Raw genomic sequence first — 24051 nt, 5'->3', positions numbered from 1 at the left:
ACACACACACACACACACACACACACACACACACACACAAACTATTGCAAGTGCCTTAACTAGAGCTCAGTCACTTTGTGTAATCTCCGGTTTCCCCCACACATCACAACATGCCCTACAGGCTATAAATTGTAAGTCGCTTTGGATAAAAGCGACTGCTAAGTGAATAAACATAAACATAAACATAATTTCATCCAACGGTTTACGTAAAAACTAACTATTACATACGTGTTTGAAGCCGTTCTGCAGTGGAACGCTGGCAACAAAGCTCTTCCTGATCAACACTATAAATGATAAATGACCCGCACTTGTAAAGCGCCTCTCAGAGTAAGGACTCCAAAGCGCTTTACACTACAGTGTATCATTCATCCATTCACACACTGATGGTGATGAGCTACGATGCAGCCACAGCTGCCCTGGGGCGCACTGACGGAGGCGCCCCACTACTTAATTCAGTCATTTGTTTTTCTCCCAATCAATTACTGACCAAAACCTCAGCTTTATGCAAAACATGAAATGATTTCAGCGTACCGATCTTTACAGAAAACATAAAAGCCCTAAAAAACTGCACATAAAATATATTTAAAAAACAATATTCACTTATGACTTAGAGCAGTAGTTCCCAAACTTTTCAGCCTGACCAACAGATGTTCCTTTATATTTTTACGTTATTTATACATTTTCATTATATTTGGAAAGTTTTAATTTATATATAAATATATGATTCTCTTTTAAAATTTTATATTTTACTTTTTTTATGATTATGTGGCACACTTGACTTCCATACCTAACACATCAGCATCTGCCTCTTTTTACGGCTTTTTTTTTTTTTTTACATTGTCGCTACGTCTGTCACGTTAGCGGTGTTTTACCATCATTTCTACATCCATCACGTCCCAGAGAAGGCTAAACCAACATCAAACCCAATGTTTGGAGCTTGTAAACTCCACACACCTCTCGTGCAGCACCAGCTGTCTGATGCTGCAGCAGCGTCAACCTTCCCGGCTGGATGAGTGAATTTCTTCATCAGAGTCAATATTCTGCTTCATAATCAGAGTCAGTCATGACCAGACAACGTGATCAGTCAACAAAGACCAGATTCATTCAACCATATAATTATTTACGTATTCCATTGCATCATCCAGTATTCGTTATTATAACGGTTCATTCTTATAAAAGTTCATTCTTGTTGTTCTGTGAAGCAAAGCAGATAAAGATAAGAGGAAACTTGAGAGGGACCTTGGTCAGGCAACAGAAGCTAGCAGATTAAAGGTTCCAGTTAAGACTTATGTCTCCATGTGACCGGATACTGAAGAGGTCAACTGTAGATGAAAACTGACCATTTCTGGACGCCACAATTGTATTTTATTTTCTGTACAAACTTTGTGTACTGCCAACATTCAAGTTCGGCAAAGGCTTGTGTTTGTTTACACATCCTTTCACGTTCTACTAGTTTGCTGAAAGAAGCCATTTTGAAATATTCTAATATTACTTTTTATAGTTTTTAATTAGATTTGTGTGCCTTTTTACTATTTTAATGTAGTAAAATCTGTCCACCTTTTGACTTTTGCTGTTGGATTAATGGTAGTGTAGGAGTTTCTAGAAGCTTTTCCAGATGGCTACAGTGTGAAAAAACACAATTCAAGGGTCCAACCCCCTTTCTTCAGCCTCATCACCCTAGGCCACGCCTCCTGATTGCAGCGCAATGCCGGGCGCAGCAAATACTCTACATAAAAAAAAATTGATTTACCTTTTCTAACCGTTTCTGGCAAATTTTCTGCCATAATTCCTAACCTAACATACATTTGTCACTGAATAACATGCTAGCCAATGCACCCAACAGGTTGGGTCCCAACCTGGTTTTGGCTGGGCCTATCAGGGGCGAGAGTGACGGATGGATCAGGATCCAATCATTAAGAATGGGACGCTCACAACGATTGGATGAAGTTTCTCCAGGATTGCATTTCAGAGATGATTACACTAATTCCTTTTTTTGACAAAATAATTTATTGGTTGCCATCAGCATGGTAAAGGCATTTTGAGGAACAAATGCACCAGAAAAACTGCTCTTCCACCATTGGACGAATGAATTCTTCCATCAGTAGAAACTCACTGTAGTCTAACTAAAAGGTGTTTCTAACCCATTTCGTAGCGTTGTAACTGAAACGGTTTTTTACAGTGTCTGTGTTACAGCAGTTCGTCGACGACAGAATTAAAGGCTGTTAATAGATCAGCAGACACATCAACACAATGATGCGTCCTGTCCAAGGCATTAATAGCTGCCTCCACAGTGCCGGGACCTGACCTGGAGCCAGACTACCAAAAGTAGGGATGTGAAAAGGTTTTACTGATAAAGTTGTCATAAAACCTCAAACAGCGCTCATTCAATCGTCAAAACCTTCTTCCTCTTAGTCTAAAACACAGCACAGATATCTGGCACCAGCTTAGGTTTCCTTAAAGTTTAAAGACTGTTTATTTATTTTAGTGTTTTGATCTGAAGCCAAAAGAAAAAAAAATGATAATACACTTCCTGTCTTTGTGCTCAAGCTAAGTCTGAAGTTCCCGTCACCACGGTGATCAAAAACGAAAAGACCGTCTGGAAAATCACCTTCAGCCCCAACATCGTCCAGCAAGCCAAGATCTCGACCAGCGGCATTCTGGGAGATTTTGTGATCCGCTACGATGTCCAAAGAGACATGGGGATCGGAGACATCCAGGTGAGGTGAAGTTCACATCCCCACCGTGTGGATTAAAGTCACTGATGAGCCCAGGTTTGAATATGAGGCACAACTCTGTGGACAGTCGCCTCCCCCCACCTGTTAGTCGTCCATCGCTCTGGCTTCCTCCCAGCTGCCTCTCAGTTCGCTGCATGTCTGCAATCTTCTTTTTCCAGGTTTTAAACGGGCATTTCGTCCACTTCTTTGCCCCCAAAGATCTACCTGCCGTGCCTAAGAATGTGGTGTTTGTGATCGACTCCAGCGCCTCGATGTTGGGGACAAAGATGAGACAAGTACGCCAGCAAACTCAGCAGATTTAAGAGATTTTAGTTCATTTATCTTGTTGTGTGGTGAAAATTGAATCTTTAGTTCTGTTTACTTTAGTTTAAAGGTGTGGAACTCTGAAAAAACGTGTTGAAGAGCAAGTCACCCTCAAATCTACTTTTTTTCCCTGATAAACTATATAAATGCGTTGCTGCAGACACGTGTAGTCAATAGTTTAGCACTTTAGTGCATTTTAGTTAAAATTTAAATTTTCTGCCTAAAACTGTCAGTGTTGTCAGGTAAAAACTCTGCACTGCATTTGAATTTTAATCTGCCATCGCTATTGGCTAAGAGGTACCCTAGAACGTTAGCTGGTACCATGTGATGTCACAATGTCGTTGTGAGCCTGTGTGTGTGTGTGTGCGTGCGTGCGTGCGTGCGTGCGTGCGTGCGTGTGTGTGTGTGTGTGTGTGTATTTGTTAGCGGCTCCGCCCTCTTGGTCTGCTAGGCAACAGCATTTGTTGCATTTTTCAAACAGGAAGTGGGAGTTGAGTAATACTCTGGTAGGGGGTGACTTGCTCTTCAATGATTATTTCTGATGCTAGTGGTTCACTCTGCGTTTTTCATGCAGGCTGTACATGAAAATAGTCTCCTACACCTATCTCCTGTATTAGTTTCTGATCCTGATAGAAAATTCTGACAGATCTACGTCACACTGTCACTTAACATTCATGGACTCACCCACCTTGACTCACGACGGGGAAGGCTGTTGCTAGTTTAGCGTCCAGGAGAGAACGTCTCGGCTAGTAAGAGCTAACTGTCAGCATTAGCAACTTCACCAAACAGAAAAACTCCTCCAGGCTTGTGTTTGTGGAAACAAAACATCAACGTTGCAGAGCAACCAGAGCCAGTGGTAGAGCTGTGATGCTATTAGCCAATCAGAGGGGAGAGGTCCAAATATAAAGAAATGAGACTCCAAATCCTGTCGTCTGCTGCCACTCTCTGCAGCAGCAGACTTATCCATGCTGATCCAAGCAATTCTGGGCGTTATTTGCCCCGAATACGTCTTGCAAGGCATTCATACTAGACACCACCGCAAATGCACTGATTAAATGAGTTTCCCACACCTTTAAAACTCTCAAACTGGCAGGTCAGCACATTTTGGTCCCTATAACTGATTGAAGAAAGCACTAAACCTAAAATGAATTATTCCAAAATTTAAAAAGTAAGGATGTGTTGAAAATAGTCTTTGGATCCTAAAATATGTCAAATTAGAAGCTGAGAACAAGAATTTAAATTCTCTTTTTCCTCCAAGGAAATGCAAACTTTTAGCAAAAAGAGGTTACTTCCTACATAAGATCTGCTAAACATTAAAAATGGCGGAAATACTTTCTGATAGATTCTCTTGTGAGGTTGTGTTTGTCTGCATTTTCACAACAAAACAGCTAAATGTTCCAGAAAATATGAATCATTCAGAGTGAGTCAGAGGAGCTCTGATGAACTTTCTAACAGTTCAAAGGAATTCCCCTCATTTTCAGCCGCTTTTTAATAGTTGCAGCAGACAGGACACATAATCCCCCCCACCCACTCTGGAATATCAGTATCAGAACCTTTTCTTCCATCTGCATTGACACGATCAAGCCCTCAACCAGAGCTGCAGCTGCCAGCAGGGAAGAGCGCAGCGCCAGAGGAAAGCTGAATCCAGAAGGAAAAGTGGAAAAGTACAGCACAAGGCCGAGCTGTGAGGGAGGAAGGTCGTTGTCTCTGTGGTAATGGAACTTTTCAGACAAAAGCACCCACGACCCCTTCATCTGCCCTCCCTCCCACCCATCCCCAGCGAGCCCAAGAAACAGAACAAGTGTGTTTTGATGTGGCTTCACAATGGATGGTTTCAGCGGAGGTCAGTTTGTCATTCTGACCCCTGCTGTATGCGGCCCAGAACCCCCACCGGCCCTCAGATGTGGTTGTAAAGACAGAGCGGTAGGAAGAGACGCTTTTCCTCTGCATTTAAATGCATTTGAGCTCTTATGCACATAACAGAGTTTTTCTGGTACATGCACTTTTAAATTAAATTATATGGAAGAATGGAGATCTTTGTTAGTGCATGGTTGATCGGGGCCAGTCCACAGGTTTATGGGGCCCTTGAGCAAAATTTCCTTCTGAGGCAATACAGTCCTGATTAATGACATGCAAACGCCCCGCCTCTAATTGGCAAACAGCAATGTGACTCTTGAGCTGCCTTCGTTTCCAACAACCAGCACATTATTATTATTATTCCCAAAGCTCGCACCTCCTTCGGTCGCTCCTCATTCCAGTTTGCTGCTTCCAACGACGGGAATGAGCTGCAAAAGCCACTGAAGCTCTCTGCCTACATTCTATTATCTACCTTCAATAATTCATTACGATCAATAGTTTCTGATCAATGTGCTTCTGAGTACTGTTTTAAGTCCGTTTTGATTGCTTGTACATATTATACACGAGAACAGTCCTTCACCTTTATGTCTGACTGTCGTATCGTATTTTTATCTGTAAAGCTAACCATGCGTCTGTTGCTGCTGCCTCTTGGCCAGATCGTCGCTGTAGATGGGAATGAGTTCTCATCGACCCATCTGGTGGCATCTTTTTGCCTGTAAGGCGCGATTTAGAAATAAATAAATAAATAAATAATTCTGGTTAAATTAAAATTTCATAAAAAATTAATAATAATTAAAATAAATAAAAATGAAAACAAGCATCTTAATAAAAGAAAAGAAAAGAAAATGAAATATTAAATTAAATTAAATTAAATTAAATTCTGAATACTGCAAACATATTTTCTGGAGAAAAATGCAACAGTGATGTTTTATTTCCACAGAAAACACAAATCTGAACCTGTTCCTCCATGTTGTGGAGATGCTAAGGCTAACGATTAGCTTCTATTAGCCGCGACGCGCTCTGCCCCCCCCCTCCTGTGGGCGGGGCCATGAATATTGATTTTCTCTGTGACCGAGAAGACACTAGCTTTTTTGGACTCGGTTGTTTTCCTGTCTACTTCCTTTCTGCGGCTAAAGCAGGGGATCGGGGTTAAAGGAGATTTTTACGTACAGCGTGCACATGAAACCGATTTTTACTGATTTTTCAAAAGAACAAGCAATAGACGGTTTCTCAGTGATTGAGAACTTTAAAATCAAGAGTTAATTTAGTGAATTTTGGCAAAGCCAAAGATTTTTCTCACTTTCGAAATAATTTCTTAGTTTCTAAAAATTTTGTTGAAGTGAAAGGTGGACTGGTGGACCTGCCCTGAGCAGGTGGCTAGTACCTAACAGAAATATGAGGAAGCACAACTACTACCTGTGTTCTTTTTCCTATCTGTGACGTCTTTAGACCAAAGACGCCCTATTTACCATCCTGAAGGATCTGCGACCAGGAGATAACTTTAACTTCATCAGCTTCGCCAATAGGATCAAAGTTTGGCAGCCCAATCGGCTCGTGCCAGTCACACCGCTGAATATCAGAGATGCCAAGAAGTTTATTTTTGCACTAATGCCAAATGGAGGTGAGGGAATGTTTGCCATCTGTGTGTGTTCTGTCTTTTTGGAAAAATTAAAAATCAGGCACATGTTTAAAACACCACATTTTGCTGGCACGAGACGAAGAGCTTTCCTTCGGAGCAGAAATACCTCTAAAGTCGGACTTGGTTCCTGAATGTTTACTGCAGGCACCAACATTGACGGGGCCATCCAGAGCGGCTCTTCTCTGCTTCGTGAGTACCTGTCAGGCCCAGACAGCAGCCCCAACAGCGTCACTCTCATCATTTTCCTGACCGACGGACGGCCTACTATCGGAGAACTCCAGTCCACCTCCATCCTGGGGAACACTCGCTCAGCAGTGCAGGAGAAGTTCTGCATCTTCACAATCGGTATGGGTAATGATGTGGATTACCGGCTGCTGGAGAGAATGGCTCTGGAAAACTGTGGGATGATGAGACGAATTAGCGAAGAGGCGGATGCCAGCGCTATGCTTAAAGGGTAAGAACTTCAATAATAATAATAATAATAATAATGCATTGAACTTATATAGCGCTTTTCAAGACCCCCAAAGACGCTTTCACACACTCTCACATTCACACACTGCTAGTGATGGTAAGCTACTTGTAGCCACAGCCGCCCTGGGGAGGTCTGACAGAGGCGAGGCTGCCATTTGGCGCCGTCGGCCCCTCTGACCACCACTAACACAGGCAAGTTGGGTGAAGTGTCTTGCCCAAGGACACAACAGCAAGATACCCCTGGCGGGAGCTGGAATCGAACCCATGACCCTCCGATCATGAGGCAACCCGCTCTACCACCTGAGCTACTGCTGCCCCACCTAAACCCAACCTAAACCATACCATACCATACCGAGTTTATTTGTATAGCACATTTAAACACGGCATGAGAGCCGACCAAAGTGCTGAACACAAACACACAATAAAAACAATTAAACATAATAAAACTAAATCCATTAGCCCGTATACGACCTTAGTGCATTTTTTTGTGCTCAAAGGACAAAAACATTAGAAAATTAAAGGGTCATATAAGGGTTAAAATTGAGTGATTCTGATACAAAAGAAAAGGAAAAAGAGAATAAATTAGGCTGAATTAAAAGCCAAAGAGTAAAAGTGAGGTTTTAAACGAGACTTAAAAAGGGAAAGAGAGGAAGAGAGTCTAATCAGGAGGGGAAGTGGTTCCAGAGCTTCGGTGCACAAACTGAAAAGGCGCGCTCCCCGCGGGACTTACAGCGGGAGCTAGGGACATGGAGGAGGTGCTGGTCGGCTGATCGGAGGGATCTTGTAGGGACATATGGGTGAATTAGCTGGGACAAGTAGCCAGGTGATAAGTTATTGAGGGATTTGATCTCAACAACCAGGATCTTAAACTCTATCCGGAGATGGATGGGGAGCCAATGGAGATTTTCCAAAACCGGTGTGATGTGTTCTCGCTGCCTGGTGCCAGTCAGGAATCGAGCTGCTGCGGTCTGCACTAGCGGAAGGCGGGCGAGAGCGGAGGAGGAGATACCGTATAGCACTGAGTTAGAGTAGTCGAGACGGGAGGTAATGAAGGCATGGACAACTGAATGGAGATGACGCCTTTTTAAAATGGGCTTAACTTTAGAGAGACGCCTCAGGTGGTAAAAACGGGTCTTAACTACCTGGTTGACATGAATGTCCATTTTTAGTTTAGCATCCATCACGACCCCTAAGTTTGTGACACGGGTTTTCAACCCACTTGAAATAAAAGGAAGGGTCAGTTGGGGGCTTGGAGAAGTCTTAGGGCTGAAAATGATGGCCTCTGTCTTGGCATCATTCAGCAAAAGAAAGAAAGATGATGATGAAAGAATGTGAGTAGGACTCAGTTTTAGTTACTGCTTTTGCAAGTTTCACACTGAAACTGCAGCTGTTTTTACAGGACCGTAGCGTTTGCAAAACGGGATTCGCCGCGGCTCCCTGGGGAGGGTTTTGACTAGGAATGTAAGAAAATATCGATATAGCAATATATCGCAATATTTTTTCCTGTGATATGATATCGATGTTCAAAAGCTGTGTATCGATTTTTTTGGAAGAATTCGTGTGTAAACATTTGTGTATTTTCTTTTCTTTTGGTGCAAATCAAATGTCGTCCGCTAGTCAGCAGTAGTGTGCAATATAGTTTGTTTCCACCACTGAAATGTAAATCCCTCTATTATGGTTCAGATACCTCATGTTAATCATGTTAAGTATCAGTTTGAACCATTTATTGAATTTTCCTACAATAATTTTAGTCTAAAAAAATCGCTAATATTGTCTGACTGAATGTATCGCAATATATCGTGATATATCATATCGTCTCCCCTGTATCATGATAAGTATCGTATCGCCAGAATTTCGCCAATACACATCCCTAGTTTTGACATTTATAGTATCAGAGCTGAAGCTAGAATAAACTGCCATCAGGCCCCCCCCCCCCCCCCCCACACACACACACACGCATGTGACGCACAGGGTCGCGCTTTCAGCGTCAGACGGAAGACACGTCAGACTGATGAAATTTCTTTTTCAGGACCTTTAGCTTTGATGTGACCTGCTTTTTGTCCCGCTTGGCGCCCCGCTCAGCCCGTGTTTTCACCACTCTGTCGAACAGCTGGCCGTCTCTCACCGTCTCCATAACAAGGCGACTAATCTGTTCGTCCGCTCGTACGACCAAAGGCTCCATGGTCTCCGCGTCCGTCCAGTTTGCCATGTTGTAGGTGGCTGAAAGATACTAGTGAGAGGACATGTTTATCTGTGTTTCTATCGCTTTCGACCGGCACTCTGCGCGCAGTATGTGGGCTGCATGGTGGCGCAGTGGTTAGCACTGTTGCCTCGCAGCACGAAGGTTGCAGGTTCGAAACTCAGCCGCGGCCTTTCTGCGTGGAGTTGCGTGTTCTCCCCGTGCATGCGTGGGTTTCCTCCGGGTACTCCGTTTTCCCACACGGATCACAACGTGCCCTATAGGTTATAAATTGTAAGTCGCTTTGGATAAAAGCGTCTTCTAAATAAATAAACATAAACGTCACTAACGAGACCAACATCTTTTGCAGGGGGGGCTCCCACAGTCGCTCCAAAGGGATTAGCAGGGCTGACACGCGTTTAGCCGTCAGAGGCGAGGGGCTCGTGCGGCGATATCACTACGAGGCAAAGCGCATCAGAATCCAGTTTTATCACCTTTCCCCTTTGCTCCTTGCCGCATTTACGAGACCCACAAATTCGGATTTATCGCTCTGTAATGGAGCGATGGTCTGTCTTATGAAAGAGGCTTGAGAGGACTACACCTAGAAATGTTCTGAAGAAGCTGGACACTGATTCAAAACTGCTTCACAAAGATTTGGTCTCACTAGGTCTCAGATGACGTCAGGAGGCCGATGGATTCTCACGTTTGGGAGATCTTTCACCGACGTCAGCTTCTGGTTGTTGTTTCTGGCTAAAAGGTTTCAGGCTGACACCAGTGAACAAGAGTCAGTTTGAGAAACCTGATTGGTCAGATTACATCAGTTGTAATGATCGTGATAATAAACACTTTAGATAGCTTTTGCAGGATGGGCTTCCTTCGGTTAAACCAGGTTTATTAAAGCCATCAGCCCAACACGTCATCATTCCTGTGGGAATAATCTGTCTTTCATTTGGCAGTTAGCTGTCCCTAATTCCTCCTCCTCCCTCTCTAACACGTCCGTCCATCTCTCACCACCACGAGAGGGAACGTAGCCTGTGAATGTGGCGGTGCTGACAACAGACCTCTAATCAACCTAAACAAGAGCCAGACCACAACAGCAGCCTTCTTTCACCCTCTGATCTAGTTTTTTTTTTTGTCCTGCATACACCACCTTCTTCTCTAGGTCTTCCACAGGTGTTTGTTCTGTTGCACAGGAATGTGTGTGTTGTGAAACCTGCGTCTAAGTGTGTGCTCGGGGTTAACAGGTAGACTATGATAATAGCCTGGGTCCAGCTTGAACAAACACGCTGGTTAACAGGTGAGGAGGTTTTACAGCTCTGTGACAACAAAGACAGGACGTGCTCTCTAATACACGTCCTGCTTTGTACACACTCATTTATGAATGTGTGAACAGACCCAGGGGAGGGTCGACGGACGCGCACGGACTCGGACGAGCAGATTTTCGGCCGGATGGAGGCTTGCTTGAATAAACAGGGCAGCGATGATAGCAGAACTTTTTGGGGCCTAGTTTCCTGTTGTAGAGCTCGGTGTTAAAACGTTGTTTTGATCGCGTGTCAATCTTCAACATCGTTTCATGAAAACCATGCAAGAGAAAATCTCAAGACTGTTGTAGGAATCCACAGACGAGTACCGTCCAGCTCCCAACAAGTTATTGGACCAAAGCCTTCCTTTGTAAGGCGAGATGAAACTCCGGTGGACATGCTGCAAAAATAGAGCTTACAGCGGGTAAACAGTTAATATAAATGCAGTTTGGTTCATTTTTTTTGTTGGTAGAAGGCTCAGAGAAGGTGGTGCTGACTTCTGCACCAACGACGTGCCGGGCTGCGTCTCCTTTGAACCAAGACTCATCCTCACCGGCGTCATTCTCAGTGCAGCGAGACAGGGGAGAGGTTCTGCCCCCCATGGTGAGACCACATGTCCACTGCCTGGGATGGAGCTCCTGTAGCAGGTCTATCATCGATGACCTCCAGGATGTGGAACAGCCTGTCTGTGCTGGCCGCTCCAGAGGGACCAACACCACATCAGCTCAGTGGCCTAGTGGTAGAGTGTCCGCCCTGAGACTGGGAGATCAGGGTTCGATTCCTGGTCGGGTCATACCGAAGACTTTGAAAAAATCCCTGCCTGGCACTCAGCATTTAAGGGTTGGATTGGGGGGTTGAACCACCAAATAGTTCCCGAGCGCGGCTGTGTCTGCAGCTCACCGCTCCCCCAGGGGATGGGTCAAATGCGGAGAACAAATTTTGCACACACACCAGTGTGTGTGACAACTGATGGGACTTTGACTTTGACATAACAAATTCTGGTTTTCATGACTTTATCCATCTTATGAAAATGTGTCATCAAGCAGGCGATGAAGAGGAGGTGCCCTTCTGGCAAAAAAAGTTAACGATTAACCAGCTAATAGTGATTATTATTCATGGGTGCATTTCTACACAAATGTGGCTCCATTCAGAGAAATAAACAGGCTCTCCAGTAGAATAAGATTTTGTTTTGCCAGGAACTGTTTTACAACAAATAAATAATGAACTAAACACACATTTCTTCACTCTTTCTCCATTTATTTGTGGCTAAAAGATAAAAAAAAGACGTCTTAAATATTTCCAACGTATCTGCCTGGGAAAATAAATTCTCTAGTTCTTTGAATGGTACTTCAAGCTTCCCCCTCTGTGAGTTTAACTGGTCCCAAAGGAAATCTTCCTGTGAAATAACCAGATGCAAACCTGAAAATGGCAAATCGACTGTATCAATCAATCAATCAATCAATCAATCAATCAATCAATCACATTTGATTTATAAAGCACTTTTCAAACAAAGTTCTTTACAGAACGACCCCAAATTCCCAGGACAGTTTAAAAACATTAACAGACATATGCAAACACACACACACAAACACACACACACACACACACCAGTAAAAATTCATATTCGGCTGAGTCCAGATGAGCCAAGTAAGGTAAGTCAAGGAAACGCCATCAGAGGAGCCATCTGCCCCGGCAGCATCGGGTCTTCCACACTAAGTCAGGGCGCTCAGAGGAGGAGGAGGAGCATAGACCCCCACCTCCACTTAAATACTACCTGTAGAGCGCCCAGGAAGCTACAGTCGACCACCGCCCCCGGGGCAGAGGGCCCCTACAGAGGAAACACTGGATTAAAATGAGTAAAAATATGAAAATAAAAGAGCTAATATAAATGATCAAAGTAAGAAAATAAGTAATAAATTAAATCATCTAGACAGTAAAATAATAATATTAAATAATGAAACAACGCTAAAATATAATCATATGAAACATGCAAAGCAATAAAATATAATCATGATAAACGAGAAATAAAACTGTAGTAAATAATGAGATAAAAGCTAATAAAAGCTGTAGCTAAGCTAGAGCTACGACTGAGGCATGTGTGTGTTCTTCCCCAGGTTCTACGATGAGATCGGAACACCTCTTCTGTCCGACATCAGGGTCAACTACACAGAGGACTCTGTCGATTATGTCACTCAAAACCTTTTCACCAACTACTTCAACGGCTCGGAGCTCGTCATTGCGGGCAAGCTCACGAACCGCAGTGCAGAATCACTTCATGTCCAAGTTACGGCCAGCAACAACGACAGAAACATCATCCTTGAAACCGATGTGCCTCTGCGGCGTCTGCAGATAGAGACTGAGAAGCATGTGAAAGCAGCTTCCGCCGCAATGGCAGTTGGAGCCAAGGCCCTGGGGTCAGGGGTCACGCAGGCATTGGGAAATCCTCTGAGTTCCATTGCAGAAGACTTTGTTGAGCGAGTCTGGGGTTTCCTGAGTGTTAAGGAGGGGTTGCGATCGCGTCTGCGCAGCCAGACCAGCAAGGAGAGGGAACAGCACACCCAGCTGGCCACCAACCTGTCTCTGCATTACCACTTTCTCACTCCGCTCACCAACATGGTGGTGGAAAAGCCAGAGGTTCTGCTTGACGGCCGCGTGGCACCAGCTCCCACCGTCACACCAGCAGCTGATGAAGCTGTGCCACCTCTCAATGAGCTGCCAGGGAACACAGAAAAGCCACAGAAGCTAGACGGGAACGTGAGACGCCAGAGTTCATCTCAAAGCAACAAAATAGGTGAGGTTGTGGGAAATTAGCAACCCATGTATCTGATCTGACCGTCAGTCTTGCAGAAATGTGCATCTGTGGAATGAGCTACATAACTACAAGTGTGAGTAGCACCAAAAGCCTCTCCAATATTCTCCTGTTGGTATCCACTCCGTTGTGGTGCGGCGGATTCGATGATTGAACCTTTCTGCAGTAAGCAGGACAAAAACAACACATTTTGGCCAAACACCTGTGAATGGAGCACACCTGAAGGAAGTGAACAAGAAAAGATTTCAGGTGTTTTAGCACCAGGGGCGGATTAAGGACTGAAGAACATCCGGGGCTTAACACACGCACGCACACACACTCGCGCGCGCACACGCACACACGTGACACACACTAGTCAACATCATATATGTCTTGTACCACATAATTTTTAATCTGAAGCTACATTTTAAGCATTTTCAGGGCAGAGTATTGTTCCTGTTAGTGTTTAGTGTGAGATGATAGTAAATATTCCCTTTCTTTCTCCAACAACTTTACCTGATAGTAAACTAACTTTAGGCAAACCAGCAGCACAACAAATAGTTTCAAATAAGACTCACAAACCTGAGTCAACACCAGTCTCATCAAAGCTGGGGTTCTGTCGCCGTACTTTTGGTCTAAAAAACGTCCTTATGTCCATCTTCACTCATGCGTTTCAGGCAGAGAGTGTAGAAGAAGCCGGCTGCTGAAGGGCTTCTTCTTCAGTGGTGGAGGCTCAGGCAGGCTGTATACAAACTACTGCCAGCTGCTCCCTCTCTGTTGGACTTTGGTACTGCATGTTACTTCCACGTTTTAGATCCGGGGCTTTCCATGAAACATCCGGGGCTTCAGCCCAAGTAGCCGGGCCTAACGCCGCCCCTGTTTAGCACATTTTTGGTGGATCCTACACATTTAACTATGATGTTCGCTCCACAAACGTGCAATTCTTACAAGTTAATTCTTATGAGGTCAGGCTTTCCATGAGGATAATACTTATGTCCATCCATCCATCCATTCTCCTCCACTTATCCGGGGTCGGGTCGCGGGGGCAGCAGCCTAAGCAGGGAGGCCCAGTCTTCCCTCTACCCAGCCACTTGAGCCAGCTCCTCCGGGGGAATCCCAAGGCATTCCCTGGCCAGCTGAGAGACAGAGTTTCTCCAACGTGTCCTGGGTCTACCTTTAGGTCTCCTCTCTCTTCTCACTAACAGAACCCATGTTAGTGTGACCTCCGAGCAGCAGCATTCAGTTCAGTGATGGCTCTTGCATAAAAGCAGTTTAACAGCCTGGCGGCGCATGTTTTCATCGCCTCGTGTCATTTACAAAAAAGTCTGAAGAGATGGTTGGCAGGCAAGGGTGCCCCAAGGGGTGGCCAGGGGTGGCCATGGCAACCCCTAAAAAATTGCTAGCCCCCAGGAAAAGCCAGTGTTAACAAATCATATTAACGTTCAGTCAAACCATATATTCACTTTGTTTGTTCAAGACATAATTGTAAAGCTAAATAAAAGTTATTACAATTAATGACTAAAGAAATAATCAGAATTTTTAAAAATACATATGTTTCTGCAGCTCACCATTTTAAAAAGTCTTTATCTCCATAGTTTTTTTTAAACAGAGCAACAGGTGAACTAACTTTTAAAAAATTCTTATTAAATTATGGATAACATTTTAAATAACTGAAATGTATTTTTCTAAAATGTTTGTGTTTGTAAAATGTAAGTTAAATGTTTTGGATACCTACTGGTCTTTTAATAAAAACGAATAAAGGTGCAATGCAGTACATCACCACAGGCTAAATTCTCCCAGAGTTACCACAAGGACCAATTTGGTGTACCACCCCAAAAATTTCTTTGACCCCGTTTGGCCACCCCTATCAAAATTTTCTGGAGGCGCCCCTGTTGGCAGGGCGGCTTGGGTCCTTTAGGATGTTTGTGGATTTTCAAAGGCAGCGAGTGGTGACGATGTCATCCAGGGCAGGCAGGCGTGTGTTTGTTATTTTCTCTGCAGGTCCTGCCTGTCAGCTGCAGAGCTGCTGCCGTACCACACCAGGATGCGGTTGGTCAGGATACTCTGTGGAGCAGCGATAAAACCACACCAGTGACTTTCGTGGCAGCCATAGCCATTGTTGTGCCTTCTTTATCAGACGTTTGATGTGTCCATGTGAGGTCCTCTGTTATGCAGAGCTCCAGCCACCTCAACTGGCTCTTCTCAACGTGGAGGAGCAACGAATCTGCTCTGAGCCCCTCGCGGATGGCCGAGCTTCTCACCCTATCTCTAATAGAGCCCAGCCACCCTGCTAACAAAGGGCCAAAATGTATCAAACCTTTATTTTAAAGTTTTCTTTATTTTTTAGAAATATTTGTTTGCAGTTCACCTGTATTTAGAAACAAAAGCAAACAAAGCTTTATTATGAATCAATCAAACTTTATGTGTAAAGCGCTTTTCCTACAAAGGATGCAACTCAAAGTGTTTACAACAATACACAAGCATTGGCACAGTCACACCATACCATGGACCCCCCCTCCCCACACACACACACACACACACACGTTTTCCTGAGTCAATTTTTGTCCCCTGCACTTTTTACCATCCAAAAAAAATTGCACTATACTAAATACACTGGTTGAGCACTAGGACCAAGCAGAAAACAACTGCTTGTGTTGAAGCCTGTTTCCCATTAGAACCGTCCATAAGCTCATTTATTGGCTCTGCTGACAATTACTTGCTTTTTACTGTCACCTCTGTACTTGACAGCTCTGCATTCCTGACATTGCATAAAAGAGCCTCTATAGGCTTCTTCCTGCAAAGATCCTCCACACCTGGTCCTCATGCCGGTTGTGCCCCCGCCCAAGGTCAAAACTACGCCCATTCACCATACTACGCACCTGCTTAAGAACATCAGTAGAACTGATATTGGGCTGAGTTCAGATGAGCCAGATATGGTAGGGCAAGAAAACGCCATCAGAGAAGTCATCTGCCTCGGCAGCAGCAGGCCAACCGCAGCAGCTGTGGTATCAACACAGGGCACAAAGGGGAGGGAGGGAGGGTATAAGCCCCACCTCCACCCAAGCACTACATGGAGAGAGCCCAGGCTGCAACAGTCAACCACCGCCCCCGAGGCAGAGGGCCCCCACGGAGGAAACACTGGAATAAAGATGAATATAAGATGAAATATAACAATAACAGGAGTCACTATCAAATCAAATCAAAGATACTTTATTAATCCCAGAGGGAAATTAGAGATAAAAAATATAGATGTAAAAGTAAGTAAATAAATAATTAATTCACATTTAATAAATATTAAAATAATATATTTGTAGAATAAAAGAGGGATAAACTGTAATCAATTAAAATATGCAAAGCAAGTAATCTACTATAATAAATAATAAACAGTTTAAAGCTAAAAAGGTGGCCTGCTCTTAAAACATGGTCGTTCTCTGCTGCCCTGAGGTCCTCCGGCAGCCTGTTTCGCAGGCGAGGGCCATAAAACGGGAAAGACGCCTCGCCGTGAGTCCTTATTTTAGGGATAACCAGGAGACGGCTTGAGACGTTTATGTTTTAAACGCCACTATGAACACTTAAAATATCCCATTAAAAGGAATTTTCAGATTCAGCTGTCATATTAATCCTCATTTTTAAACGTAATTACTATCTTTTTTGCAGGTAAAGTTGAGAGGAAACCAGCCAAGAAATCCTTCACTATCTCCAAAACATCAGGTAACTCCCGGTCTCCCCTTGATGGGTTTCTCTGGTTTCATCTGGTGATCGTGTTAATTCGTAAGGAGATCTTAGAGGTAAAATTAAAAAGGGAGGAGATGAAGGGATGTACAGTCGACTCTAGGCTCTCTGTGTGGGCGGCCTGTAATTTAGATCTTTGTCAGACAGTCTTCAGTGATCACAGTGAGAGACTTGGGGATTCCTCCCAACAAAGTCTAATTGGAATACCAGCAGAGGGTCTGAGCGGCACTCTGAACACATCCGTGAGCACAGATAGGTACAGGACACTGCCCGGAACGTGGTACTGTAAAGACAGGGAACCCGTCAGAAGCGGTAACTGAGGGTTATTACCCCGTCATTAGGGTTGCTCTATAATCTCATTGCTGCTCTGTGATATTAGCTGGTTCTCGTGAGCCCGAGGGAACTCTAACTAAAGATTTAAAACGTCTCCTAAAACAGAAATTAAGCCGGCCGACAGGGTGGTGCTCAACAATTTAGTGATGATACTTTATTTTCTGATAACTCTAGAATTTTAAGATGTTTGAAACACAAAAAGGAGGATGAATATTGGCGCTAAACCTCGAGAGGCATAAGAACAAGAAACAATAAGATGAGTTACAACAACAGGGGAACGCAGGTCCATCTGTCCATCCCTTAAACCCGCCTACGAGCTGAAAGTTCACACAGTCTATGGTCAGGAAACACTCCGCTAGTACAGAAACTTTGAGTTCAGGAAGTGTGACCTGAAACCTGAAAGTATCAATAAATGGACATTTATAGGTTTGAAGGGTTTTCTGTCTGAACTTATCACACAAAAATAACAGTTTGAAACGAACGTGAACTTTTTTGTGCTAGACGATGTAAACGTTACTACAACAAAACCAACAAGTGGTTAAACCCCAGGGTGGTTCCTGGCCTTTTCCCTTATCTGGTGCCTAGTTTTAAACAGACATGAAGGAGTTAAACAGCTTCCCTGCTGATCGGATCACGTTTCTGGGGCTCTCTTGCAGCGGACGGTGACCCTCATTTTGTGGTGGAGTTTCCCCTCAGTAAGCTAACGGTGTGTTTTAACATCAACGGGGAACCTGGACATGTTCTTCGCCTGGTGTCGGACCACAAATACTCTGGTAAGCCTCATGAAGCTGATAAAAACCTAAAGGCAGATAAAACGGTTCGTCAGCAAACTGACAGGAAAGTGTCAGGATTTGCCTTGAAGTGTGTGTGTTCATGTGTGTCATATTGGGAAATCTAGACATTTGCTTATTAGTTTTTGGATGTTTTATCATCTAACATTTCTGTGTTTTTAGGTGTGACTGTCAACGGGAAGCTAATAGGCGCCTCAGCTCCCCCAGGAAGCCACAAACAGCAGCGTACGTACTTCAGCACCATCACCATCGTGGCAGATCATCCAAAACGCTCCTACATAGAGGTGACCCCTACAAAAGTCATCCTGGACGGACGGGACCGCATTGTCCTTCCCTGCCACTCCAGCGTGACGGTGGACAGCGGCATGCTGTCTGTGGCCATCGTACAGAATTCTAATGTGACTGTGACGGTGGGAGGCAACATCAGCTTCATCATCCTGCTGCATCAGTACAAAAACCCGGCGCCCTACCAGCGAAACCATCTGGGGTTCTACATCGGCAACAGCAAGGGCCTTTCACGCAACTGCCACGGCCTGTTAGGTAGTACCGCTGTCCGCCACTAGAGCCACGAGCCATCACTGAAACACTTCCCCCAGAAATACATCTGGGCTGTTCGTTTATCAAGAATGTTTCACAAATTATTAAAGGCTAGCTCAATTAGCTAACATCTCACCCACGCACATCCAAGAGTTACACAAAGAAAACCTGCAGAAAAATATCTGACTAATCTCAGCTGATAATTTTTACAAAGGACATACAAAAATTTTACACAATGCTTTGAGAATTTTTAATATTTCAAGATGTTCAATCAATCAATCAGATTTTATTTAAAGCACCTTTCAAGCAAAGTGCTTTACAGAATTAAAATGACCCCAAATTCCCATAACAGTTTAAAAACTTTAACAGACATATGCACACACACACACACACACACACACACACACACACCCGTAAAAATTTATATTCGGCTGAGTCCAGATGGGCCAAGTAAGGTAAGTCACGGAAACGCCATCAGAGGAGCCGTCTGCCCCGGCAGCATCAGGTCTTCCACACTAAGTCAGGGCGCTCAGAGGAGGAGGAGGAGCATAGACCCCCACCTCCACTTAAACACTACCTGTAGAGCGCCCAGGAAGCAGCAGTCGACCACCGCCCCCGGGGCAGAGGGCCCCTACAGAGGAAACACTGGATTAAAATGAGTAAAAATATGAAAATAAAAGAGATAATATAAATGACAAAGTACGAAAATAAATAAAGAAAATCATATAGACAGTAAAATAATAGTATTCAATAATGAAACAATGCTAAAGTATTGTCATATAAAACATGCAAAGCCAGTAATAAAATATAATCATGTAAAACGAGAAATAAAACTGTAGTAAATAATTAGATCAAAACTAACGTTAAAAGTCTGTTAATTTTAAAAGATTTAAAATAGTAAAAATTGTTCCTTAAAATGCACAAAAATATTCAAATGTGCATAGTTAAAAGTATTTGTGAATGAATTCATAGAATAATTAATAAATAATGGAAATATTGGTGAATTGACTGAAAAGAATGAAAAAATAATAATGTATTAATTCAAATAAGTACAGCAATGAGAATAAAAAAGTGAATATGAGAGGAAATGTAAAAATGCAATAATAAAAACATTTTCAAAGTACTAACATTTTCACATAATCAAAGAAAAAGGTAAATAAAATCTTGAGTAGGGGAAATTTGCTGGGAGTGAACTGAATCAATTTTGAACATCTAAACTCTTCTCAACCAAAATTATTTAGAAAGAAACAGCCAGCGAGATTTCAATCTGTAAGAAATCAAAGAAGATCCCATCTCCTTAAGAGTTTCCAGCCTTAAACTAGTGGTTTTACATCATTATGAGGCACTGTGGGACTTTAACTCGGTAAAAAGTCTAACTCTGGTAATTAGATCTACTTCAAGTGACAAGAAGCTGGTTCTGGTCAAACTACTAAAACTTAAAAGACCAGAGTAAGAATCACCATCTGCAGTGGCGGATTTAGCAATTTGGGGGCCCAAGGCGAACACAGACATGGGGCCCCTTACACTAAATTTTCAACAATTTTACCTTTAACCCCCTGGAGGCAGGCATTGCAATTTGCAAAGTTAAAACCTACCTGGTTACTCCACATACGTATTTCATGAGCATTTTTTAACTCAGAAGTAAAGGACCTAGTTGTTCGTCCTTTTACCAAAACTTATTTTGAGCCTGAGAGGATTAACTGTCGTCGTCGTTTTCCTCCGCTTATCCGGGTTCGGGTCGCGGGGGCAGCATCCCAACTAGGGAGCTCCAGACCGTCCACTCCCCGGCCACCTCCACCAGCTCCTCCGGCAGGACCCCAAGGCGTTCCCGAACCAGATTGGAGATGTAACCTCTCCAACGTGTCCTGGGTCGACCCGGGGGCCTCCTGCTGGCAGGACATGCCCAAAACACCTCCCCAGGGAGGCGTCCAGGAGGCATCCTGACCAGATGCCCAAAGCACCTCAACTGACTCCTTTCGATCCGGAGGAGCAGCGGTTCTACTCCGAGTCCCTCCCGAATGTCCGAGCTCCTCACCCTATCTCTAAGGCTGAGCCCGGCCACCCTACGGAGGAAACTCATTTCGGCCGCTTGTATCCGCGATCTCGTTCTTTCGGTCATTACCCAAAGCTCATGACCATAGGTGAGGATTGGGACGTAGATCGACCGGTAAATCGAGAGCCTGGCTTTCTGACTCAGCTCCCTCTTCACCACGACAGATCGGCTCAGCGTCCGCATCACTGCAGACGCCGAACCAATCCGCCTGTCGATCTCCCGATCCCTCCTACCCTCACTCGTGAACAAGACCCCGAGATACTTAAACTCCTCCACTTGAGGCAGGACCTCTCTCTCGACCCGGAGTTGGCAAAGGGTGGACCGGAAAAGGGTGGTTTGCCAACTCCGGGTCGGGGGAGAGGTCCTACCTCAAGTGGAGGAGTTTTTAAGGGTTAACTGGATTTGCAAAACTCTCCCGTCTTCTGACACGAGTTATTTTCCCTTTTTATTAGTCCTCCTCTTTTTTCCTGTCTTTCTCTCCCTTTGAGTGCTTTCTTCTTCCTGGCAGTGCTCTTGTGCTTTTGCCTTTCTTTTTTTTTTCTATTTTCCATTTTGGTCTATGTTTTCCTCCCTTTAAACATTTTCCATCGTCTTTCTGCTTCCTTTTGATGTTTACATGGAAAAACGACGTCACTTTCTGAAGTGAAGATAAAAGCTTTTATGAAGCAAGCTGCTTCTTTCTCTTATTGGAGCCACCAGGACAACTCCATTTCATGCTAAATGTTTTGACTACCGCTTCGAGTTTGTTACGAACGCTCCCGCCTCTCTTATTATTATTATTTGTGGTCTTATGGCACTTGGCAAACAACAATTTGGTGCATTACCGCCACCAACTGGATTGGAGTGGAATGACTACCAATCACTTCCTGTTTGTGCATCGGCGTCTTAACCCTCTCACTGTCCTAATGGGTGACGCTGTGAGGAAAGTTGACCATTGAGCAGGGTTGATGGTTTATCCCTTGGGTCCATGTGGCAGGGGTGAGGAGTGAGCACCACCTCACCCCGGCCACGTGGCCCTCAAGGGATAAACCATCAACCCTGCTCAATGGTCAACTTTCCTCACGGGGTCACCCATAAAGACAGTGGGAGAGTTAAAGGAATAGTCCACTGTGGCATTAACAGAGGGGTGCCAGCAGTCAGGTCTAGGGCCCCCCCCAACATAAGGGGGCCCCAGGCGGCCGCCGACCTATGCCTAATGGTAAAACTCACTGACCATCTGTGAATTTGATCAGAGTCCTTAAATACATGAGAAAATGAAGATGGCTGTAATATTTTTAAACACAACAGCAGGAAATGACCAGATTGCCTTTTTAATATCTGGAGTCCAGAATAACTGTGCTTGGTTTGAATCTGCGTTCAGGTCAGTTCCTGTCTGAGGAGGTGGGGCTGGCGGAGCTTCCTGCTGAGGCTGGCACGAAGCCCTCTCAGGTCCTGAAGGTGAAGAACCGTTCGGTGCCGGTGGTCCGTAAGAGCAGGAGGATCTACAGTGGAACGCAGAACGTGGACTGCTGGTTCGCCCGGAACAACGCCGCCAAGCTGATCGACGGGGAGTACGAGGACTATGTCACGTCCCACATGTTTGACACGGGAGACGGACCACAAGGGACAAACAGTGTGAGACACTCATGAACCCAACCCTCCAGCTTAAAGCCATTTATGCCTTTAAAGAGACTCAGCCGAGTCCAGGTATTAAGTTACCTTCTACCTACGGATTGTTTTCAAATATATTTTTGTACCATTTCTAATTAATATGTTAAATAAAACATTTAAACCCATTTTTCTGCATCCAAGTTTGCTACAGTTTAGACTTCCACACACCTGACACATACATGCTCTAATCCCGGGGTGCTGATCACACCTGGTTACCACGGCAACCACCAACTAACCCCCCCCGTCTCCGGGCCGATGATTAGACACACACCTGACCCAGAGCCACACTGGCAGCGCGGCTCCCCTGTCATCAGGTGGAGGTCACAGGGCTGCAGGCCACGCCCCCACAGCTGTGCTGCAGCCGGGTCTCGCTCAGGTTGTCTGTCGTCAGGCCGCCTTGCCTCGGACGCCGCAGGAATTCAACGCTACGCAGCCGTTCAGGTGTCAGTCATCTTTATTCAAGCAGAGTAAATACATTCAGTGAGAAGGTTTGTGGGTTGGCAGCTTCAGGACGCTTCATCTGCTCGGTAGAACACACACCCGCACATGGATTACAAACGGTGTTACACGTCTAAATCAAGTATGGGGAAGTTTTGAATTGGAAAAATGAGAATAGTTTAGATTTGGAACCCTTTAGCATCCCAGAAGCTCCTTTACCTTTTCCCCACGAGCAGCAAACAACCAAACATCAACAGAATAAATACTGTGTGCAGCAAAACGGAGGAGTTTCATACGTAGCTGTGGGACGGCTTCACTGAGAACGGCTGCGACCGATTTGGTATAAAACCAAAATAGTGATTTTTAAAACTAGCTCAAAGTATTTGAATAGAAAATTTTCTGATTTTATCACAAAACTTCAGCTTTAAATAACAAGACAAAACGAGAAATGGACTGTTTCTCGGTTTTCGTGTTGATTTGGCTCCGTCTGACGTTCCAGCAGTAAACCAAACCCACGCTGATCCTGGAGCAGCTGTTTGGACATTTCTGTGATTGTAACGGGCAACTTGTGCAGCTAAACATCAAAACACCTCTGACTTAGCCGTCTGGTGTTTTATTACACAACTAACACGGATAAATGTGCTAAAAACCTCACCAGAGCAGCTTCAGAGGAAATACTTACAAAGAAAAATCTAATTTTGCGTTATTGTTCCGGTCGATTGCCTCTTCGTCTCCTCACTAGGAGGTGATTTTGTTTTTCTCTCGGGAACATTCTTGGACAACTTTCCTGCAGCAGCATCTTCACCTGCCCTCAGTTCCTAACGGCTTTGCGTTGTACTTTAACGTGCACGTGATACTTTATTGATTAGTGGCACTATTTATTGATTACGTTTGATCAACCAGTGCAAAAGGAAACCTTTCTTTTGTCATTTCGGCTGTTTCCTTGCAGCTTTCATGCTGGTTTCTGACATTTGAACTTCTGATCATTATAAAACTCTACAAGTGTAACTTCTTCTCCCACTGAAGTTAAAAAGTCCTCCACCATTAAAAAAATCAGCCACTTTTATCTACTCAGCGACGCATTTGGTTCATCAGAGCAGCTAAAGGTTCGACTTTCTGTGCTTGTTGGCTGCTTTAACTAGAGACATGCAGGAATGATTACGTTTGGGCCTTTTAAAGGCGCCGTCGGAGTGGTTATATGTCCACAGATCAACCGTTAAAGAGCACTTTTTAATACTTGTGTT

The 24051-nt window shown here is 44.3% G+C and overlaps 1 protein-coding gene across 2 annotated transcripts in view; it reads left to right on the top strand.

Moving 5' to 3' along the window:
* The window catches only part of itih5 (inter-alpha-trypsin inhibitor heavy chain 5), a 29348-nt gene extending 6854 nt beyond the window's left edge, over nucleotides 1-22494 (top strand). For both annotated transcript variants that reach the window (XM_015962172.3, XM_015962163.3), the window contains exons 6-14: nucleotides 2548-2717; nucleotides 2894-3010; nucleotides 6345-6516; nucleotides 6679-6988; nucleotides 12600-13276; nucleotides 16931-16984; nucleotides 17995-18111; nucleotides 18292-18669; nucleotides 22080-22494. In XM_015962172.3, coding sequence (XP_015817658.3) covers nucleotides 2548-2717; nucleotides 2894-3010; nucleotides 6345-6516; nucleotides 6679-6988; nucleotides 12600-13276; nucleotides 16931-16984; nucleotides 17995-18111; nucleotides 18292-18669; nucleotides 22080-22348 — 2264 coding nt within the window. In that variant the 3' untranslated portion in view covers nucleotides 22349-22494. The remainder of the gene's footprint in view (nucleotides 1-2547; nucleotides 2718-2893; nucleotides 3011-6344; nucleotides 6517-6678; nucleotides 6989-12599; nucleotides 13277-16930; nucleotides 16985-17994; nucleotides 18112-18291; nucleotides 18670-22079) is intronic.
* The last annotated feature ends 1557 nt before the right edge of the window (nucleotides 22495-24051 follow it).

This window comes from Nothobranchius furzeri, chromosome 1 (assembly GCF_043380555.1).
Source record: "Nothobranchius furzeri strain GRZ-AD chromosome 1, NfurGRZ-RIMD1, whole genome shotgun sequence".
Lineage (NCBI taxonomy): Eukaryota > Metazoa > Chordata > Actinopteri > Cyprinodontiformes > Nothobranchiidae > Nothobranchius > Nothobranchius furzeri.
The sequence above is the reverse complement of the archived record's forward strand: the minus strand, read 5'-3'. Positions and strand labels throughout refer to the sequence as shown.